Source organism: Pleurodeles waltl, chromosome 1_2, assembly GCF_031143425.1.
Source record: "Pleurodeles waltl isolate 20211129_DDA chromosome 1_2, aPleWal1.hap1.20221129, whole genome shotgun sequence".
NCBI classification, from domain to species: domain Eukaryota; kingdom Metazoa; phylum Chordata; class Amphibia; order Caudata; family Salamandridae; genus Pleurodeles; species Pleurodeles waltl.
Genome location: NC_090437.1, coordinates 1,172,580,863 through 1,172,604,336, shown reverse-complemented (window position 1 = coordinate 1,172,604,336; position 23,474 = coordinate 1,172,580,863). Strand labels below are relative to the sequence as shown.

General features: G+C 44.7%; 1 protein-coding gene across 2 annotated transcripts in view; it reads left to right on the top strand.

The window, feature by feature from the left end:
* AFAP1 (actin filament associated protein 1) overlaps positions 1-23,474 on the top strand; it is a 482,665-nt gene that overhangs the window by 243,708 nt on the left and 215,483 nt on the right. For both annotated transcript variants that reach the window (XM_069203306.1, XM_069203299.1), the window contains exons 4-5: positions 3,379-3,487; positions 20,320-20,531. In XM_069203306.1, the coding sequence (XP_069059407.1) occupies positions 3,379-3,487; positions 20,320-20,531 (321 nt within the window). The remainder of the gene's footprint in view (positions 1-3,378; positions 3,488-20,319; positions 20,532-23,474) is intronic.

The following is a 23,474-nucleotide window of genomic DNA, read 5'->3' as shown; positions in this document are numbered from 1 at the left end:
AGTGCTGGAGAAACGAGTTCACAAGCCGAAGAGGTGGAGGCACCCAAAGACGCCAAAACTACCCACCACGTTCCAGGAGCGACGTGGCTAATGTAGGTACGAGCCTGTATACGAAACCCGAGTGCATATTTTGGAAGAGGGAAAGGGAAGGAGGAGAGAGAGGAATGAGAGAAGAGGGAGACAAGGGGAGAAAGAAAATGTATGAAAAGAAACTGCCAGAAATAATAGAAAGTTCATCACAAACAAGACTCGGTTATAAATTTCTTTATTTGTTCATTTTACCACCCAACTGAAACTAAAACAATATTCACCAAATGTACACTCTTAGACACGGTCCCTCACTGACCCCAGACTCTTCCTTATCCCTTCCCCCTCCCACCAGGTTTTACTAGCCAATATTAAGCATTAAAATACTTGCCCATTCCCCTTTATTCCTTCTTTTTCCACTTGCGTCTGTCCTTCTGTAGGGAACAACAAATCCGGAAACTGAGACACACCAAGGAAGACAAGCATTTGCAATGCATTTATGTACTAACCGGAAAAAGTGCAATTAACTGTGAAACAGGGTCGATATTATGTAAAGCGCTCGACTTCTGCCAAGCGAGATCGCGCTGGGAAAAGAGAGAAAAAGTAGTTTACGAGCCGGACAGAAAACAGCGAGCCTCGCATGTTTTCTGTACTTGGTCGATGCACTCGAGGAGGGCTATCCACCGGAAAAGGCATGACGTATGCATGCCTTCCACTAATGAAATCTAGCAGATTCTAAGAGCCAAGCCCACAAGCGAATGACAAACACTGATGTGACGTGGACGGGGCTCCGAGCCCTTTTTAATTACAAAAGCGTCTCGCTTAGCGAAACGCAAGCGCATGCGACGCAGGCTCGACCCTAAAGAAGGAATAACAAGACTAATAAACGTTACGGAAGAAGACTCCGAGAAAAAGAGAGAGAGGAAGGAAGAGGAAAGAGAGAAGATAAAAGAATATATATATATATCACATTCTCATCCCCATATGGATTGTACTCTGCATTAAGCTCTGCTACGCATTGGTCAAGGAGCACCCCCCAGATGGTTTGCGTGCTTATTCCACTGGAGCAAAAGGTGCGACCACCTGGTTAGAAACCAGAGTTCCAGCCCTGGAGATCTACCAGGCAGCAACATGGGCCTCACTACATACGTTCAGCAAGCGCTAATGCCTGGACAGTCTGGTCCATCAGGACAAGCACTTTACCCGTTCGGTCCTGCAGGACTTCTAGTCTAATTTCCTCTGGGGAAGTATTGCTTGGGTATCTATTCTAAGGTAAAGAATCTGCGGCTAGAAGTATCCATCAGATGAAGGAGTTACTTACCTTAGGGTAGCGCCTTATCTGCTAGAGACTCTATCTAGCTGCAGGTTTCTTACAGACCCATTCATCCTTTGCGCTTTGTGAACAAATTAATAGGTACATGGCTGTTCCCTGTTCGGGACATTTGTTCCACACACCACTGGTCATTGTCCTTCTTTGCTATGTGCTCCTGGTGTGGAAAGTCACCAAAAGAAACTGACGTCCGCACACTGTTGGGGAAACTTCCGGCGCAGCTAACGCCACGAGGAGGCAAACACCATCTTCTGGAATGCAGAGGTACTGCTCACAAAAAAAAAAAATCTTGATCCACTCTGATGCCTGGAGGTAATTCTAAAGTAAGGAATCTGCAGCTAGATATGGTCTCTACCAGATAAGGCGCCACCAAAGGTAACTTGTTCTACAGATTTAGACTTTAAAGGGACCTCCAAGTGGTGCGTCTCTAACAATCATTAACAGTAGGCATTCTAGAAAGTTGCTTTGTTCTGTAATATCTGCTAGTGTTTGGAGATCCATTGAAATCTCATTTACTGGATGAGCCCCCTTTAAGTCTTACCGTAGGATGTACTTTAAAGACTTGTATTTGCTCAGAAAGAATGAATTATAAGTCAGAAAGGGAGCGCACAGAACAGACATAAAAATAATTTTACAAATAAATTGCCCTTGGTTTGCTTTCAGTGCATATCAGTATATGTATGTGCCACTCATGTTTTGCTAATCACAAATAGTGTGGTGGCATAGGACTCAAAGTATTGTGTTTTGTCTACTTCTGATAAGCGAAACCATTTGTCGCATCCGTAGGTCATCTCGAGAATGTGGCTCTAATCTAGCAACCAGAATAATTTCTTAATGGAAGAGGTGCTCTCACACACTCATCGTGTCATGCTTCATCCTTGACCACCTCTCCCGCCCGCATTTGTGACAGTTCTCCTGGATGACACACACTTTCCAATGCCTTATTTAGTAGAAGTCAAGATTTTAGATTTTATTAAAATCTGTTCCCACCCCAGTCCTTCAGTACAACAGGGACATACATAAATCAACCAATATACCACTAATGCAAAGACTATGGTGAAAAACAAAATAGCATCTATCTACATGGAAAACTTACCAGCAGAGCATGGTACAATGACCTGGAAGATTTCTGCCCACCAATCATATCAAGCACTTCTTTGCCGGTTAAAACCCCCTCTTCAGTGACAGCATCAGCACCCTCTGTCTGGAAGGTGGCTGGTGTGTGTCTTAATGTTAGCAAGAGTTACTCAAGATTTTATCTGAATAAATAAATGTATAAAAGTACGCGCAGGAGATTTTTTAGGTCGAGCGCAAGCGGTTTGACCTGTTGTAAGTATTGTGGGTTTTTAACCACGCCCATCACTTTCACTCTTTTGTGGGCTTGCCTTTCAAAGATCCTTTATCATCATTGGTAAATGCTTTACGTTTGTCCCTCCTTGGGGCGGTCTTGTTACCGCCTTGCAGACTGCCCCTGTTACATGGATAATTGCACGATTGCTGATATGTTTGACTACGAGCAAACTTCTTTTTTTTTTTTTTTTGTCTCTCCTTCATGCTCATGGCGGCCATTGTGCTTTGAATCAACTCGCTTATGTCAACTATTTTACTTTTCATTTTCAATTTGTGGCAAGAATAGTCCAGTTAGGAATTTGCAAATGCTAATAGCTCTAACTCGAGCAAACGCGAGACCCATTGGATTGCAAATGCTTGTTAATCTCATGTAAATCGTACAAAATTATTTTAAATAATAACCTGCTCAAAAATATGAGGTTGACATGGTTCATATGATACACTGTATATAAATGGTTTCCAGGAATGAAGCTATAATGGTTTGTAATTAAAGCATTCTCAGTGGCTGAATCAATGTGCGTTGCAATTATGTCTGTGGTATTCGTTATGAACAGTATCTGTCATGAACATGTAATAAGTGTATTATACAAATACATTAAAGAAGGCATTTGCTTGAACTGCCTATTTCTATCACTTCCTCTTGTGTGATATAAGATTGTGTTTTCTTTTAGTTATCAGAGAACGGTCCCCCGCCATTACCAACCTCATCCCTTCCTGAAGGGTATTATGAAGAAGCTGTCCCCCTGAGTCCTGGAAAAGCTCCTGAGTACATCACCGCCAGTGAGTACATCTATATAAGAGCACTCTGACCAATGCTTGTTTGTACTAATATAATGTCAGATGCATCCATGATATATGTATCCCTCTTTGCATTTTATAGTAAATCACCTAATGATCTGTGGAACCTAGAATAAGTGTGTTTTCTAAAGACAGATGCACGTGCACATGAACAAAATTGTGTGTGGTTAGACGTGACAGATTGAGTTAGGTTGGATAGCAAGCGTCACCAATTTACAAATCTAATCCTGTTAAATTTCCAGGCACCAGTTATATGTACAATCACTGGTCACATGTGGCACAGCAGTATTGGTGATCACCATGTAAGGGGTGTGGCAGGGCGATGTTTGTGGCTGGGACTTTCATATATACAAGGTAATTCTAAGGAAGTCTTTGGGGTCATCTGCTTAAGCAGCAGAAAGTTCTAATTCAAAAGTGCTAATACGATAAATGATATAAATGTTTCCATGCTGATGTTTTGGCCAGCGCAGGGGCTGCTTATGGTGGTTATGGGATGGCGAAGCAATGTAGGGACAGTCAGCGGGCTTGGTTGGAGATGTGGGTCCCTCCACTGACATAGGTTCAGGGTAGGCTGCTGATAGCTTTGAATATCAAGGATATTTTTATTTTTATTTTGGGTGCAGTGAAGCTTCGATGCATAGAAAGGACTGAAGCATAAGAGTGTAAGGGGTGCAGTGAAGCCTCGATGCATAGAAAGGACTGAAGCATAAGAGTGTAAGATGATGCCTGTTGTCTGGAGGATGGAAATATGGATGAGTTCCAGCTCTATAGAGCAGTGGTTTTTAACCTATGGTCCGAGACCCCAGGAGGTCTGCAGCACCTACTCAGGGGGTCTGAGCTAATTAAAAAATTAAATACTAGCAGAATAATAAGTATATGTACATAAAAGAAACAAAATTAAATTTTCTAAAACACTCTGTAAACGTGAAGGAATTTGAAACTGGAAGCTAAAAATTAAGTTGGTATCATTGGCTTGATTGGCACCAGCAGAAGTACAGCAGACTGGATCTACTATTAACAATTGGCCACCTCAACTAATGCAGCACTGGTATGCGCTCTGTATTTATTCATTAGGACGACAAAAGACAACGATATGCTAAAGTCTAGTATATTGCGTCATCTTTTAGGAGTAAAACATTTGGAAAAGATCCAACTTTGACATTAAAAGTTATAATTTTTTTGGGGGGGAATTAAGTAAAATGTTCTGTAATTTGTGTATGTGTTCTCGCTGTAAACTTGTTTTTGTTTCTATATATTTGTTTTGAGAGTCGTGTAATAGAAATTGTTTGGTGGGGGTCCCCCTTTCAGCAGTGACTTTTTTGGAGGTCCACAGAAGTCAGAAGGTTAGTAGATGCTGCCTTAAATGGTAGTCAGAACAAGCTCAGCCGGAAGCTGTTCAAGAGTTTGTAAGGGGATAACTAGAGGAGTGATCCTAGTTTTGTGCGGCACATTTGTTGCGTTCCTCTACTTTTCTGATAATAACGTTTCACTGATGGCATCAGACTTTAACAGTAATTTACATCTAACCTCAGGCTGTAAAAAGTCAATCCTAACCTATTTCGCGGATACATAAACCAATACATCACTTTCTCCTTGACACTTTCAATTACAAGTCTGTCCTCCTTGTGCCTTTCAGATGGGGTTACTTACACAAAGGTCAAAAGTTTGTTTTAAGGTATAGAATGTGTGGCAATGTGGTGGATGTTGTGATCAGGAATTATAAAAAAAAAAAAATAACGGCATGACTTTAAAGTTTCAGAGCAAAATATAGAAAGATTCCCTTTTTATAATTTTCTTTTGTTTGTTGTGAAGTGAAAACTGATTTGTGGATAGGAGTGTGACCCAACCCATGGGAGGGGGGCGACGGGAGCTATGCCTGATTTATTGAGTTCAATGAAAAATTAGTTTGTAAAGGTAGAACTGCATCGAAGGTCCTCAATTTTTCGAACTAATGTGGTTTATGGTGCTTTTGACCTACAAACCTAACTTTTAAACATATTTTTGATCCGTCCCTGACTCTGGCCTTTATAATGTGTGTAGGCAGATTTCTGGGTCTAAGCACTCTGATGTCCGATCATCACAATGTTCTGGAATTCCTGGAATCTGAAATCAGCCCAAAGTTCAAGTGATTGTAGCACATCCTGATCCGGTCCACCTACTGCTAGACATGAATAGGTGAGACTTATCAAGCTCCTCAGTGACTTCTACAGCAGAGGAAATATGCCATTACAAGAGCCGACTATGAGGCGATAGTCAACTCCTGTTGTTCTGTAGAACTGCCTGTGGGCCTTAAATATCTATCGGTATGAACGCAGTGCTCGCAATGAGATGAAAGAGGACAGTCTTTGATGCTCAAAGATGGGTCGAGTAAGAAGACCTGTGTGCAGCTGCTCGACAGGAAATGAGACTAAAGCACGATATAAGCAGGTCACTTTTTTAACCTTCAGATAAATGGAATGTTGCTTTCTATTAGGCAGAAGTCAAGAATTTGCCCCTGGATAGTATTTGCTTCATAAGGATACTTCTCTTGAATACCAAGACTGAGTAAATCTGTTTGTGTTCCTTTTCAATTTTAGATTTATCCATGGGGAGGCTGTTATTGAAGGGGTTCCACACCAGATGTGGGGCTATGAACCCTCTGTTGTGTGGCTGAATTGACAAAATGCAATTTAGGCAGAAACACAAAAGGCGGACTCTTAACTTGTTTTAATTTCTCGTGTATTAGAGGCTTAAATATTGTGGTGATACTTGATGGCTTTCCTGCAGTAAAGTTGCAGTCAAATCGTGCACTGGTGCTTTTTCAGTACTTTGTTATGCCTCTTTCCTCTGCTGTCTTACTGGGCGATTAAATACAGCACAATTGGCGGTCACTTCAGTTTGTTATCACCATGTGATGTGGAATTATTGCTGTCCGGCATTCTGTGGTTTGTCAGACGAGGTGTTCCCAGATGACTGCAGGGCAGTGTGTGGCAATGCAACCCGGTGTCTGCCGGCAGGCCTCGGGTGAACACTCTGGGCCCCATCAGAACCGGGCCGCAAATATGCACCTGCACGGGGTGTACAAACTAGTGGCTGTGCAGCTGGTGCCCAATTATATGGGACTGGTGCATGGACGTCATTTGGGGGCCTCCAGGCGTTCGCACCTGCGATGCCTGGCTCCTCCATTGCGACCCCTGGCACTAACCTTGTGACCTCCGGCTCAGATCTAGTTGGAACAAGATTAAAGAGGGCTCTCAATGTGAGCTTGTTTTCTTTCCATTGCTCACCCCTTGCCTCTGTTAATTTTTCACTTTTGTTTTGTAGGTCCATTTCATGTTTAATTTTGAAAGTGTCCACATGTGAGATTCTTTCAAACAAAAAAAATATATATCTGCAATATAAATGTGAAAACTGAGGTAAGAGAGTCTTAAGCAATCCATTCAGATGCTGCACAAAGGCATTATAACTTTTAATTTTTTCAGTGTCTAGGTGAAATCTGACAGCACCGCCTCTACAGCGTGTTTGGGTCTGAATGACACAGCAACCTATCACTAGGTACTTCAGCTAAGATTGTGTGCCGTGTTAGGTCGCAAAATCATTTTTTTTTCAATTTGCTTTCTAGTGCAAAACTTATTTTGTGCTGGAATTTCGCTTGGCTTGGCACTGCCCTGCTCTCTCCTTCTCACACAGCGCAGCATTTATGGCTGCCATGCTGCCTTTCGTGAGAATCTAGTAAGTAGATCCATGATGTGCAGATTCTCACATATTTCTGTGCAATGCAAAAATGGTTATAATCGTATTTATTTGGAAGATTTTGCAAATAGTATTTGTATATGCTACCGTAAAGTGTCCGGTATACAGTTAAAAGAAAAACATCTTTTACCCAGCCCTTCATCAGTAATATCAATAAACTAGAAGCATTCTAAAATGGTTCTTTATTTGATGATATCTTTTGGGTGTTTTGAGATCTTTGTGACACCATTCAAGGGATGTCTCCTGGAAGGATCGTGGGCTTATCACTGCACAAAGAAAAGTGCACTGCAGAGACAAAGAACATGTGGCGTCATTTTCTGTAATGTCACCAAGGTTAAAGGTTTTATGATGTCCCTTGCTATGATGTCATTGAGGTCTAAGGTAATGCAAGTTCACTTCCTGGGTGTAAGAGGAGGTCATGTGACCTGGCATGTCACTTCCACTACCCCTGGCATTTTGGTGAATTGATGTGCATGGAACGGAGCATGATGAAGTAGTAGCACGCTAATCCCAATGACAGGCTGTGTAAACCTCTGCATGTGTGCGCTTTACACCCACCGGCTTGTCCAAGGTTTCACCAGCTGCAAATAACGGGAGTCACCACCTGTACTTTCCACGCCCAGATTCACACCGTTTTGTGCTCAAACGGGAGTTTGATACAAACAGGACTGAGCCCCGATGGCGATCAGATCAAGGCCTTCGTAGCCCTATCATGCTGAGAAGATCTCCAAAAGGCAAGAATCCGTGAAGGGGGAACCTACCGTACATAAAGATCTCACACTCCTACCCCTTGGAATATCATTTGAATTATTGCCCTCGGCAGTGTCAGGCTGGGCAGACAGAAGGCTATTGCAGAGGACCTAGTGTCTTCATAAAGCCGGGAGCATATTGTAAGGGGTTATATCTATAATCGATGACACCCACATATGGATGCAAAATTGAGCTTATATTGTATGTGGAAACGATGCAGCGCATTATGCACCATCTCATTAAATATTCACCTGACATTTGCTTGGTGGTCACTTTAAGGCTCCGGTGGGATACACTGTGATGTCACACATTATCTGTAATAAAATAGACCATTCTATTTTCGATGTAATAAGGAGCACGATATGGTGAGTTTATGGTCTATAAAGTACAGTCCTACGTCATTACTCGAAGAAGGACCCTCCCACAGCACGTCTGCCCAGAAAACCACTTCTTAAAACAATGCAAATCGATTTTGTTTATCTTTTGACACTTTAACATACAGTGCTTAAATACAGCAAAAGACAAATGCAGTTTTTTTTGTTTAGTGCATACAGTTTTTGTTGTTTCTAAGCACTGTATGTTAAGGTGTTAAAGGATAAAAAAAATCGGGTTAGGTTGGCATGAGGCCAGCGGTCTTCACACGGTAGGCCCACATTGCTGTTCTGGAATAGAAGTGAGGGGGACGAGCACTGTAGGTTTACCGAGCATCCTAGATGACGGCCAGTTTTTATGTTAATCTAGTTTCTGTACAAACCTTAGGGTTGTTGAATTATTGCCCTCGGCATTCTTGATGAACTGATTAACTTTATTTGCTTTGTTTAAAATTAATTTAGACAGTTTGTAGTGAGCAATCCAAATTTCTTATGTGTGAACGACGAGGTCAAGCTTGAATGAGTCAAATAGCAGGTTTGCATAAACATTTATGATGTGTAACATTCGCATGGTCTGCCATTGTAAAAAATATTCAAACCAGTACTCTGTAATTGGGAGTCCTCACACAACCTCTGCTCTGGTATCTTCTCTCGGCTGTTACATAACCTGAGCTTTGTATTAATTTGGAAATGTATTTTAGTTTTTGGGTGGCTGGACTCTGCCCCTAACCTCGAGGCACTCAATCTATGAAGAAATAGACCGTCTGGCGAGTGTTATCAAACCAAGCAGCTTCGGCCAAATTGTGATTCATATACTGTTGAACTCTGGTAAGTAACTGGCAGCTTGAAATGGAGGAAACCCATGATGATGAAACAAATGTAGGATCATGTTTTAAATAATTATTTTGTGGCTACCTGTGTCATTGCATTGTTCCCCTCATCTTGCAGAGTGAAACGCCATTACCTTTTTCTGTTTTTCGTTAGTTCCATCATACAATGAGGCGATTCATGTTTGGAGCAAAAGGCTGTCCGCGTGTACCACTTTGGTGCTAAAGTTTATAACATGTATGAGAGTGATCTATGTATGCAACAAGTTAAAGCACTACAACTTAAGTATCTCTTTTATCAAAAGATGGGAAATTGGGAAGAATGCATAAGACAAATTACTTTTGACAGGCTTATGTTGGCCCCGTACTATCTCTCCTTCTCTTTCTATCTCTCCTGGTCTTCCCTTTCTTTTTCTCTTTCTTGGGATCATTTCTTGTTTTCTCACTCATTCTGTCTCACACTCTTTGTAGGAAGTTGGCTCTGTATGTGCTATTTCAAAGTAAGAAATAGCATGCACAGAGTCCAAGGGTTCCCCTTAGAGGTAAAATAGTGGTAAAAAGAGATAATACTAATGCTCTATTTTGTGGTAGTGTGGTCGAGCAGTAGGCTTATCCAAGGAGTAGTGTTAAGCATTTGTTGTACATACACATAGACAATAAATGAGGTACACACACTCAGAGACAAATCCAGCCAATAGGTTTTTATATAGAAAAATATCTTTTCTTAGTTTATTTTAAGAACCACAGGTTCAAATTCTACATGTAATATCTCATTCGAAAGGTATTGCAGGTAAGTACTTTAGGAACTTTAAATCATCAAAATTGCATGTATACTTTTCAAGTTATTCACAAATAGCTGTTTTAAAAGTGGACACTTAGTGCAATTTTCACAGTTCCTAGGGGAGGTAAGTATTTGTTAGTTTTACCAGGTAAGTAAGACACTTACAGGGTTCAGTTCTTGGTCCAAGGTAGCCCACCGTTGGGGGTTCAGAGCAACCCCAAAGTCACCACACCAGCAGCTCAGGGCCGGTCAGGTGCAGAGTTCAAAGTGGTGCCCAAAACACATAGGCTAGAATGGAGAGAAGGGGGTGCCCCGGTTCCGGTCTGCTTGCAGGTAAGTACCCGCGTCTTCGGAGGGCAGACCAGGGGGGTTTTGTAGGGCACCGGGGGGGACACAAGTCCACACAGAAATTTCACCCTCAGCGGCGCGGGGGCGGCCGGGTGCAGTGTAGAAACAAGCGTCGGGTTCGTAATGTTAGTCTATGAGAGATCTCGGGATCTCTTCAGCGCTGCAGGCAGGCAAGGGGGGGGTTCCTCGGGGAAACCTCCACTTGGGCAAGGGAGAGGGACTCCTGGGGGTCGCTTCTCCAGTGAAAGTCCGGTCCTTCAGGTCCTGGGGGCTGCGGGTGCAGGGTCTCTCCCAGGCGTCGGGACTTTAGATTCAAAGAGTCGCGGTCAGGGGAAGCCTCGGGATTCCCTCTGCAGGCGGCGCTGTGGGGGCTCAGGGGGGACAGGTTTTGGTACTCACGGTATCAGAGTAGTCCTGGGGTCCCTCCTGAGGTGTTGGATCGCCACCAGCCGAGTCGGGGTCGCCGGGTGCAGTGTTGCAAGTCTCACGCTTCTTGCGGGGAGCTTGCAGAGTTCTTTAAAGCTGCTGGAAACAAAGTTGCAGCCTTTCTTGGAGCAGGTCCGCTGTCCTCGGGAGTTTCTTGTCTTTTCGAAGCAGGGGCAGTCCTCAGAGGATGTCGAGGTCGCTGGTCCCTTTGGAAGGCGTCGCTGGAGCAGGATCTTTGGAAGGCAGGAGACAGGCCGGTGAGTTTCTGGAGCCAAGGCAGTTGTCGTCTTCTGGTCTTCCGCTGCAGGGGTTTCAGCTAGGCAGTCCTTCTTCTTGTAGTTGCAGGAATCTAATTTTCTAGGGTTCAGGGTAGCCCTTAAATACTAAATTTAAGGGCGTGTTTAGGTCTGGGGGGTTAGTAGCCAATGGCTACTAGCCCTGAGGGTGGGTACACCCTCTTTGTGCCTCCTCCCAAGGGGAGGGGGTCACAATCCTAACCCTATTGGGGGAATCCTCCATCTGCAAGATGGAGGATTTCTAAAAGTTAGAGTCACTTCAGCTCAGGACACCTTAGGGGCTGTCCTGACTGGCCAGTGACTCCTCCTTGTTGCTTTCTTTGTTCCCTCCAGCCTTGCCGCCAAAAGTGGGGGCCGTGGCCGGAGGGGGCGGGCAACTCCACTAAGCTGGAGTGCCCTGCTGGGCTGTGACAAAGGGGGGAGCCTTTGAGGCTCACCGCCAGGTGTCACAGTTCCTGCCTGGGGGAGGTGTTAGCATCTCCACCCAGTGCAGGCTTTGTTACTGGCCTCAGAGTGACAAAGGCACTCTCCCCATGGGGCCAGCAACATGTCTCTAGTGTGGCAGGCTGCTGGAACCAGTCAGCCTACACAGATAGTTGGTTAAGTTTCAGGGGGCACCTCTAAGGTGCCCTCTGTGGTGTATTTTACAATAAAATGTACACTGGCATCAGTGTGCATTTATTGTGCTGAGAAGTTTGATACCAAACTTCCCAGTTTTCAGTGTAGCCATTATGGTGCTGTGGAGTTCGTGTTTGACAGACTCCCAGACCATATACTCTTATGGCTACCCTGCACTTACAATGTCTAAGGTTTTGTTTAGACACTGTAGGGGCACAGTGCTCATGCACTGGTACCCTCACCTATGGTATAGTGCACCCTGCCTTAGGGCTGTAAGGCCTGCTAGAGGGGTGTCTTACCTATACTGCATAGGCAGTGAGAGGCTGGCATGGCACCCTGAGGGGAGTGCCATGTCGACTTACTCATTTTGTTCTCACTAGCACACACAGGCTTGTAAGCAGTGTGTCTGTGCTGAGTGAGGGGTCTCTAGGGTGGCATAAGACATGCTGCAGCCCTTAGAGACCTTCCTTGGCATCAGGGCCCTTGGTACTAGAAGTACCAGTTACAAGGGACTTATCTGAATGCCAGGGTGTGCCAATTGTGGATACAATGGTACATTTTAGGTGAAGGAACACTGGTGCTGGGGCCTGGTTAGCAGGGTCCCAGCACACTTCTCAGTCAAGTCAGCATCAGTATCAGGCAAAAAGTGGGGGGTAACTGCAACAGGGAGCCATTTCTTTACACAAGCCCCCCCCAGCCCACAGGCCAGGAGACTCAGCCCAAGCTGGGAGAGTCTTCCTAGTCTGTCAGGCGAGGAAGAGTAGGAGAAATAGGCTGGTTAGTTGCAGGGCCTACTCTGCCTTACATCCTTCTGTTCAGGTCATTCCCTTTGGGGAACTGACCTACTTCCACAGTGATAGGACCTAGTCTGAATTGCCTCTTGTCTGCCTCTTCAATGTCTCCACCCATTCTTTCTATTTTGGTCTTAGAGGTATCCACCTCTGCTAACCTTATCTTGGCCAGGGTTACCCCTAGCTTACCCAGAGAGGTTACCCAGAGCTGGAGTAACCCCACCATGACCAATAGGGTCAGGGGGCCTAACTTGCTATTTGGCATGGGGTCAGACCACCATGCTAAGGATAGTGCAGCCATAAAGGCTAACACCCAGCAGAGGCCACTGACAGCTGTCAGTGCCCAGAACCACACCTTTAGCTCTTCACCTAAAAGGGAAGGGGCTAAGTTACAGGCCTCTTTGGGTTCAGGTTGCCTGTCTGCTGTATTAGAGTGGGGGGTTACCACATCTTGTAGTAAACACCCTTCTTCCACTCTTTCTTCTGTTAGCTGAGGAGCCACCCACTCAGGTTTAACAGTTGCCTGACTAGCCAGGACTTCTTGTGGGTCAGGTTGGACTTTATCAGGGCCATTTTTGGAGTTCTCCCCTACTGGAGCAGAATCTCCTTGGCTTGCTGTAACCTTGGCTAAAGGTTGTCCACCCTTCCTACTCTGTTTTCTTTTCTTCTTCTTCTGGGGCCTGCTTGCATTTACTGCAGAGGCAGGACTTCCAGAATCCTTGGGAGAGGACTGGCACTGGACCAGTTCCTCTCTTGGGCTCTGACTAACCTCTGGGTAGTCATTTCCAAGGAGACAATCAAGGGGGAGGTCTGTACTGACTACTACCCTTCTCCAGCTAAGAGTGCCACCCACTTCTATGGGTACTAAAGCCACAGGCCTCTTAGTGACCCTGTCTAGGCTAACTCTTACCCTGGCAGTCTCACCTGGGATGTACTGGTTTGAGAGCACCAGCCTGTCATGCACAATAGTGTGACTGGCACAAGTGTCTCTCAGGGCAGTGGTTGGGATTCCATTCACCAGTAGGTGGTGGAAGTGTCTACTTCCCTCTGGAATCTCCAACTCACCTGTTGGGCCCTGTTTCCAGTTGAAGGCTATGAAGACCTCCTCATCTGAGGAGTCATCTCCCATGGCTACACTGGTTACCCCTGGAATTTTGTTCTGGGGTTTGTTTTTGGGACAAGAAGTGTCCTTGGTGTGGTGCCCAGACTGTTTACAGTTGTGGCACCATGCCTTAGTGGCATCCCAGTTCTTACCCTGGTACCCACCTTTGTTTTGGGTTGTGTCTTGGGGCCCACCCACCTGTTCTGGTTTTTGGGGGCCTACAGAGGACTCTTTTTCTTTGTTTCTAGTGTCACCCACTTTCTCCTGGGGAGTTTTTGTAACCCCTTTCTTTTGGTCACCCCCAGTGGAAGTTTTGGTTACCCTAGTCTTGACCCAGTGGTCTGCCTTCTTTCCCAATTCTTGGGGAGAAATTGGACCTAGGTCTACCAGATACTGATGCAACTTTTCATTGAAGCAGTTACTTAAAATGTGTTCTTTCATAAACAAATTATAAAGCCCAACATAGTCACACACTTCATTTCCAGTTAACCAACCATCTAGTGTTTTTACTGAGTAGTCTACAAAATCAACCCAGGTCTGGCTCGAGGATTTTTGAGCCCCCCTGAACCTAATTCTATACTCCTCAGTGGAGAATCCAAAGCCCTCAATCAGGGTACCCTTCATGAGGTCATAAGATTCTGCATCTTTTCCAGAGAGTGTGAGGAGTCTATCCCTACACTTTCCAGTGAACATTTCCCAAAGGAGAGCACCCCAGTGAGATCTGTTCACTTTTCTGGTTACACAAGCCCTCTCAAAAGCTGTGAACCATTTGGTGATGTCATCACCATCTTCATATTTTGTTACAATCCCTTTGGGGATTTTTAGGATGTCAGGAGAATCTCTGACCCTATTTAAGTTGCTGCCACCATTGATGGGACCTAGGCCCATCTCTTTTCTTTCCCTTTCTATGGCTAGGAGCTGCTTTTCCAAAGCCAATCTTTTGGCCATCCTGGCTAACTGGATGTCCTCTTCACTGGGGTTATCCTCAGTGATTTCAGAGGTGTTGGTCTCTCCTGTGAGGGAACCAGCATCTCTGACTATTATTTTTGGAGTCAGGGTTTGAGGGACCCTGTTCTCCCTAGATAGGACTGGTAGGGGGGAATTGTCCTCCAAGTCACTATCCTCTTCCTCTGAGTTGCCACCCTCAGAGGGGTTGGCCTTTTCAAACTCTGCCAAAAGCTCCTGGAGCTGTATTTTGGTAGGTTTGGGGCCCATTGTTATTTTCTTTATTTTACAGAGTGACCTTAGCTCCCTCATCTTAAGATGGAGGTAAGGTGTGGTGTCGAGTTCCACCACAGTCACATCTGTGCTAGACATTTTGCTTCTAAAAGTTGGAATACTTTTTAAGAATCTAAAACTGGTTCTAGAATCTAATTCAAACTTTTACAAACTTTTAAACTCTAAAAGAAATGCTAAACAGGATCTAACACAAGGCCCTAGCAGGTCTTTTAAGAATTTAGAAAACTTTTCAAATTGCAAAAATCAATTTCTAATGACAATTTTGGAATTTGTCGTGTGATCAGGTATTGGCTGAGTAGTCCAGCAAATGCAAAGTCTTGTACCCCACCGCTGATCCACCAATGTAGGAAGTTGGCTCTGTATGTGCTATTTCAAAGTAAGAAATAGCATGCACAGAGTCCAAGGGTTCCCCTTAGAGGTAAAATAGTGGTAAAAAGAGATAATACTAATGCTCTATTTTGTGGTAGTGTGGTCGAGCAGTAGGCTTATCCAAGGAGTAGTGTTAAGCATTTGTTGTACATACACATAGACAATAAATGAGGTACACACACTCAGAGACAAATCCAGCCAATAGGTTTTTATATAGAAAAATATCTTTTCTTAGTTTATTTTAAGAACCACAGGTTCAAATTCTACATGTAATATCTCATTCGAAAGGTATTGCAGGTAAGTACTTTAGGAACTTTAAATCATCAAAATTGCATGTATACTTTTCAAGTTATTCACAAATAGCTGTTTTAAAAGTGGACACTTAGTGCAATTTTCACAGTTCCTAGGGGAGGTAAGTATTTGTTAGTTTTACCAGGTAAGTAAGACACTTACAGGGTTCAGTTCTTGGTCCAAGGTAGCCCACCGTTGGGGGTTCAGAGCAACCCCAAAGTCACCACACCAGCAGCTCAGGGCCGGTCAGGTGCAGAGTTCAAAGTGGTGCCCAAAACACATAGGCTAGAATGGAGAGAAGGGGGTGCCCCGGTTCCGGTCTGCTTGCAGGTAAGTACCCGCGTCTTCGGAGGGCAGACCAGGGGGGTTTTGTAGGGCACCGGGGGGGACACAAGTCCACACAGAAATTTCACCCTCAGCGGCGCGGGGGCGGCCGGGTGCAGTGTAGAAACAAGCGTCGGGTTCGTAATGTTAGTCTATGAGAGATCTCGGGATCTCTTCAGCGCTGCAGGCAGGCAAGGGGGGGGTTCCTCGGGGAAACCTCCACTTGGGCAAGGGAGAGGGACTCCTGGGGGTCGCTTCTCCAGTGAAAGTCCGGTCCTTCAGGTCCTGGGGGCTGCGGGTGCAGGGTCTCTCCCAGGCGTCGGGACTTTAGATTCAAAGAGTCGCGGTCAGGGGAAGCCTCGGGATTCCCTCTGCAGGCGGCGCTGTGGGGGCTCAGGGGGGACAGGTTTTGGTACTCACGGTATCAGAGTAGTCCTGGGGTCCCTCCTGAGGTGTTGGATCGCCACCAGCCGAGTCGGGGTCGCCGGGTGCAGTGTTGCAAGTCTCACGCTTCTTGCGGGGAGCTTGCAGAGTTCTTTAAAGCTGCTGGAAACAAAGTTGCAGCCTTTCTTGGAGCAGGTCCGCTGTCCTCGGGAGTTTCTTGTCTTTTCGAAGCAGGGGCAGTCCTCAGAGGATGTCGAGGTCGCTGGTCCCTTTGGAAGGCGTCGCTGGAGCAGGATCTTTGGAAGGCAGGAGACAGGCCGGTGAGTTTCTGGAGCCAAGGCAGTTGTCGTCTTCTGGTCTTCCGCTGCAGGGGTTTCAGCTAGGCAGTCCTTCTTCTTGTAGTTGCAGGAATCTAATTTTCTAGGGTTCAGGGTAGCCCTTAAATACTAAATTTAAGGGCGTGTTTAGGTCTGGGGGGTTAGTAGCCAATGGCTACTAGCCCTGAGGGTGGGTACACCCTCTTTGTGCCTCCTCCCAAGGGGAGGGGGTCACAATCCTAACCCTATTGGGGGAATCCTCCATCTGCAAGATGGAGGATTTCTAAAAGTTAGAGTCACTTCAGCTCAGGACACCTTAGGGGCTGTCCTGACTGGCCAGTGACTCCTCCTTGTTGCTTTCTTTGTTCCCTCCAGCCTTGCCGCCAAAAGTGGGGGCCGTGGCCGGAGGGGGCGGGCAACTCCACTAAGCTGGAGTGCCCTGCTGGGCTGTGACAAAGGGGGGAGCCTTTGAGGCTCACCGCCAGGTGTCACAGTTCCTGCCTGGGGGAGGTGTTAGCATCTCCACCCAGTGCAGGCTTTGTTACTGGCCTCAGAGTGACAAAGGCACTCTCCCCATGGGGCCAGCAACATGTCTCTAGTGTGGCAGGCTGCTGGAACCAGTCAGCCTACACAGATAGTTGGTTAAGTTTCAGGGGGCACCTCTAAGGTGCCCTCTGTGGTGTATTTTACAATAAAATGTACACTGGCATCAGTGTGCATTTATTGTGCTGAGAAGTTTGATACCAAACTTCCCAGTTTTCAGTGTAGCCATTATGGTGCTGTGGAGTTCGTGTTTGACAGACTCCCAGACCATATACTCTTATGGCTACCCTGCACTTACAATGTCTAAGGTTTTGTTTAGACACTGTAGGGGCACAGTGCTCATGCACTGGTACCCTCACCTATGGTATAGTGCACCCTGCCTTAGGGCTGTAAGGCCTGCTAGAGGGGTGTCTTACCTATACTGCATAGGCAGTGAGAGGCTGGCATGGCACCCTGAGGGGAGTGCCATGTCGACTTACTCATTTTGTTCTCACTAGCACACACAGGCTTGTAAGCAGTGTGTCTGTGCTGAGTGAGGGGTCTCTAGGGTGGCATAAGACATGCTGCAGCCCTTAGAGACCTTCCTTGGCATCAGGGCCCTTGGTACTAGAAGTACCAGTTACAAGGGACTTATCTGAATGCCAGGGTGTGCCAATTGTGGATACAATGGTACATTTTAGGTGAAGGAACACTGGTGCTGGGGCCTGGTTAGCAGGGTCCCAGCACACTTCTCAGTCAAGTCAGCATCAGTATCAGGCAAAAAGTGGGGGGTAACTGCAACAGGGAGCCATTTCTTTACACTCTTTATTTTCTCAGTCTCTCTCGTTCTTGTGGTCTCAATTCCTAGTTTACCATCTTGAAGAGAAAGTACCTGAAGCAGGCTTCAAAATTTAAACTTGTCCTTTATTGTCGAAACAAATGCGCGAGTAAGATGCTTACTGCGGCCTCACGGGAGAGTAGCTATGGGAGGTGATGCCTTTGGACATATAAAGAGCACGTAAGGAGGTACATTACTAGGAACCTAGACCTGGATGTTGAAATGATGATTTCCGTATGATTGTTATTGTATGTTTTGATATATGAGCACTGCTGGCGATGCTTGGTATGGGATTGCTCTTAATAGACAACGAATTGGACGATGTGTCCCTTATGGCCTCCATACAGGTGTATTTTATGAACGTACCCTTTATGCTGAGTACTGTACTAAGGGAACTAAAATTGAACTGGTCAGTAATTACCTGTATGCTATGATATATAAATAAGCGTGATTATTCCACAGGGGTTTCCCTCTGGAGACATAGGTGGCCACTGCCCTGATGACTGAAATAATTAAAGTCTTGATTAGCTCGATTATCAAGGACCCATGCACTTTAGTACTTACATTTCCAGGTGAAAAGTGACCACAAGATGAGAAATGACTGGTCGTGTGCTCTAGCACCCACTCATTGATGACATTGCGGCAAGCAGTAGCAATTTATCAAGCTCAGTTTCCCTCTAGATGTCGGGAAAGCAAAGATTTGCAAGAAAACACTGCGAGCACTTATAAAGGGTAAACCAGGCTAAATAAGAGGATTATACCGTTGCTTGAAAGGGTGGGGAAGCATGCATTGACATGTGTTACTCGAAAGCTGTGAGCTATCAGGTAGCAGGTTGTGGATGAAGCAAGCACGCTCGGCTATGTGAGGTGGCGTGGACAGATGCTCTTACAAGGTGCCACAGTGAAGCAAAGCTTCAGCACTTTTTGTGCAGCACCTCAGTTAGGGGGAATGCTTATCTTTCTTGCTTTAGCTAAGCAAACGGGTATAGAACCGGGAAATGCCTGATTATGTGATGGTAGAAATTTGAGTGCATCCTTCATATTACCAGCTGACCAAGTCTGGATCTTGTTCTTTTAAAAAAAAAAAAAAAAAAATTGGAGTGGGAGCCAGGGCATCTGTGTGATGGTTGAGCACACGTCTGGGCATTCCGATGACGGAGTACTTTGTTGATTTGATTATTGATTTATGTTGCTTTGACTACCGGTGTAGACACTGGCATTAAATGAACAGCGGAAGTGTGCAGTGCTGAAGGTCCATAGAAGGCAAATAGGTTGGAACTGCCCAGTTGGTATTAAAGATTTGATTGGTCTTGTGGGCTATACTGTAGCTTTACTGGGACTGGCCCTCCTGCCCAAGTATATTCTCCATGCATTAAACTCTACTCATACAGCAACGAATTGTAAAAGTCCTGAGGTTTAATTGTGATAGGATTGTGGGTCTTTCATAAAGTAATGCTGGTGCGTGTTGCTGCATGAACAATAGATATATATATAGATATATATATATATATAATCAGACATGTGACTGTTTTAAAACTATGGAAAGATGTGTAGACTTTTCTCGATGCAGACTAATGAATTAAAACTGTTGAGATAGTGTAGTCTACATTTTAGGAGCTTGTAGTTTTTGCTGACCTCAACCAGGCTATAGCTTTGTGTAAACCCAAAAGAACGTTAAAAAAAAGCCGCCTTGAAAAGGTCTTTGGAGAGGCAACTAAGACACGGTACAAACAAGTGCTAACTCAATTTCTTGGGGCTGTGACATAACAAAGGTAATACTAGATAGGAGCTGACATTTACCAGGAAAGGAGTCCTGGGCTTATTGTTGATGTCGGACAGCGAACGGTAGGTAAGTTGTCCGTGGGGCAAGCAGACTTGTAGCCTGGGTGCAAGCTGTCATCTCAGTCTCTCTGGATGCAACAACGATCAGAGCTTTCTTGGGTTTGCATTCCTGGTGCAGACACGTGTTCAGATGGGAAATAATGACCCCCAGGTGCCTTTAATCTGGTAATAATCCTTTTTCTGTAGATGTTGTTAATATCCAATTGTTGCATTGCCATATGTTTGTTCCCTGGGCAAAGACCGGCGTTACTTCCTACATTTGATGTGAAATTTACTTTGTCAGAAATAGCACATGCATGTTGAGTATATGAAGGTGCATGGGCGCACACCATAGTTATATTGTGAATGCATATTGATTTTGAATGGCATCGTCAGAAAGGAAATAGCTGCATTTTCAATTTCCAGTGGCGAGCACACCGTGGTTATTATTCATTTCCTCCTATTACTTAGGCATTATGCCATACTTTCCTAATTTAACTACACATTTTAACTGTGGATCTGAAATCCAATATCTTCCAGCTCCCATTATGCTGTTCTGTAATTAATTGCTTTTGAAGAAAGCCAATAGTGGTGTCCTACGTCATATCTGATTGCCATCTCGGTTTGTCTTGTTTTAGTTCATTTAAACTTGCTTCTTTCCTTTCAGATCATGATTCGGATGCCATGAGCAGCTCCTATGAATCTTATGATGAGGAGGAAGAGGATGGCAAAGGGAAGAAAATGAGACTCCAGTGGCCGTCGGAGGAGGCTTCGATGGACCTGGTGAAGGATGCCAGAATCTGTGCTTTCCTTCTGAGAAAGAAGCGATTTGGACAATGGACAAAACTGCTCTGTGTCATCAAGGAAAACAAGCTGCTGGTAAAGCATGACCCACCTTTCACTTTATACTTATGAGCAGAAATTACAGTAAGGCTAAGGACCTGGCATAACTCATGTGTCTGATTAGTTTGTCTGGTTATCAGAGTGAAAGTTATACATTTAGAAGTGTCACCTCACCCAGCCCAAGTGTCCAACAATTTAATTGCATCTCTTATGACCCTGGTCATATTTGCTTTTATTGAAATACAAACTAAAATGACCTAAGACGAATAATGTCGATAACCTAAAAGATGTAACTTCTAACATGATGTACAGCAGAACAAAAAGTTAGATGTGATCACATCAACCAGATACAGAAGTAAACATGCGTTGACAGAATAAGTTTGAGTTAAGGCATACACACAGACCTGTACACCTACAGACATATGTTTTCATAAACCTATACTGACATATAAGGACTCAGGCACATGCCAACAAACACACAAGCAGGAATGCACACAGGTCAGCAGTTATGAGTAACCGCGTGGCACAGGAACCACTGGTTGATATACATCAGTGGCACATGGGATGATGTCCATCAAGGAGCACAAGGTGATGCATATTAGATGTCCATGAATGTACTGCAGGACTGAACAGTGATCTGCTCTAATGGCGTACACTGCATACAGTCTACTGTACCCCAGAATGCCCAGATACGCACCCCAGGGGAGCAGGCGTGATGCTCAACAGAGACCATTGTCTGGTGCCACTGGAGTCCAGCTGTTCAGACATCTTGAAGGAGCCCTGGTTGATGTCTGGTGTGAAGGAGTGATCTGCCTTTGAGGTTGCTAGTAATGCACCTCATGATGGCACTGTGGTCATGCACCTCAGCCAAGACCAGTGGATACCAGAAACAAGAAGATTTTATAAAGTGGAACAGATGCTCCGAAGAGAGTCCCGGCGCTAGCATGTGATGTGTTTCTCAAGGATGGCGTGCTGTAGTAGAGCACTGTACTGTTAAGGGGCAGAGGGCGGGGTGAGGAGAAAGGGTGATGTGCAGAAGTCGATGCTCACAGCACAATGTCTTGGAGGGGTAATCTCTGTTCCTCATGAGAGCGCAAAGTGTTGTGAATCAGGAAAGCGCTGGATTTTGTTGAAGGGAAGAAGGTTGAGAGCTGTGTGCCTCATGAGGCAAAGGGTTTGATAGCAAATGGCACAATGTCATGTACTTTTGGGGGGGGGGGAGGGGTCAGGGGCATGCTGATCTGCAGGAGAGGGCACACGTCAGTGTACATTGTGGGCGGAGATCTCATGTGTGGGCATGATGGGGGAGAGATCTCATGTTTTCCCATGTCAGTTATTAGGAACTTGTTCGGTCCTGTTTTTAGCTGTTCCATACAGACTGCGTCAGCTGTCTCTTGGCGAACAGACTTATTGTATCCAATATAGACTTAAAGTGGGCTTTGTGTTAATCGTTTACTCAATATTCATTTAGTTTTTTTTTGCCTAAATCAGTTCCCTGAACCTAATGCAATGGCTTCCTTCCCTATTCTTGTTTTTGTCCCACCCAAGAAGTGTTTTCCTCACTGTGGTTTGACTGGATGAGTTCTATCCTTCCACTGCTGATGTCAGAACGTTGATTTTTCTCTCCCTTTGTGTTTCTCCCTACTCTGCCCTCCTTTTGGCACTCTTTTCTCTTCATAACTTCCACTTCTGGCACCCGCATGTCCCTCCTTGTACTTGCAGTGCTAACAGCAGATCTACACTTCTAGAGCATTTTGCGGCTGGAGGTGTTACGTGTGACACGACCCACTATGCAATAAGCACATTAAATGATGGATTCAATAACAAAAAATACATTTCTTCTTTGTGAAGGTGAATTTTAAGGTTGTTTCGATTAGGCGCTTCAAAACATTTGCTTTGTAGTGTTCCATTTTGTGGGGGAAAACGCGTGCCTTAAGGTACACATTTATTTATTTTTATTTACCCCCGTAAACAAACATTTTCATAGGCAGTACATTCTGTACTGGCAAGAAGGATCCTAAGCAAAACATCGTTGTAATGTGATGTGCAAGAAAGAGATAAAAAAAAAACGGTCATGGATGATTGCTGTGGAGACTGCAATTCGTTCTAATGGTGTTCCAGTGAAAACATCAGCATCATACCAATATGAACATACAGAAACTAAATTTCATTTTTGTAACATGACACTTGCACCTCAACAATTCACAAATCCATTAGTTCAACTTGAAATGTTATTTATTCTTTTTTTCTGTGCCTTTGAAAGTGTTTGACCTAAGAATGCAAAATGTGAAAAGTACAAAGCTAAACCAACAAGCATTGGCAAATTCAATTGGTATAACCTTTTATGTGGCAAAACACATTTGACCTCTTTGCTTCTTTATTTTCGTTTGTTGTCATGTGAGAAAAGAAAGGAAACATGAGGCATACGTCAGGGGCAGAGAATTGTAAATAAAAACAAGCCTGCTGTCTTGAAATGGGATTTCAATAGTTTAACATTGCTTTACCATTCCGAGATTCCTGCCATGCTTAAACGCAATTCGTTGGCCATCCTGAAATGGTACACCACTGATACAGTAGGAACAATACCATTTTAAGATGGCCACTCAGTAAACCTATCACTGTTTGGCCATCGTGGAAGGGTTTTTGCATACTGTATAATTGGTGTAAAACAACGCTTCTAAACGAGTTGGCCATTTTGGAACTGTAAAACAGTGGCAAGGTATTTGTACCCTAAAAACTGGGTGCCCATTTAAGGAATGTTGGAACAGATTGTAGAGCACTGCAAGCAGCAGCATGGCAAATGAGCAGCTCGGCAGCAGTGTGTAGGTTTACTGCTGATCTCAGCTCCCTCACCCCACCCCCCAAAAAAAAAAAAAATGAAAAAGCTAAATAAAACATTGGCAACACAAAAAAAGGTTAAAAAATAAAACCTGGCCTGGCATTGAAGTGGACTACTTTTTAGGCTAATGGGCACATGCA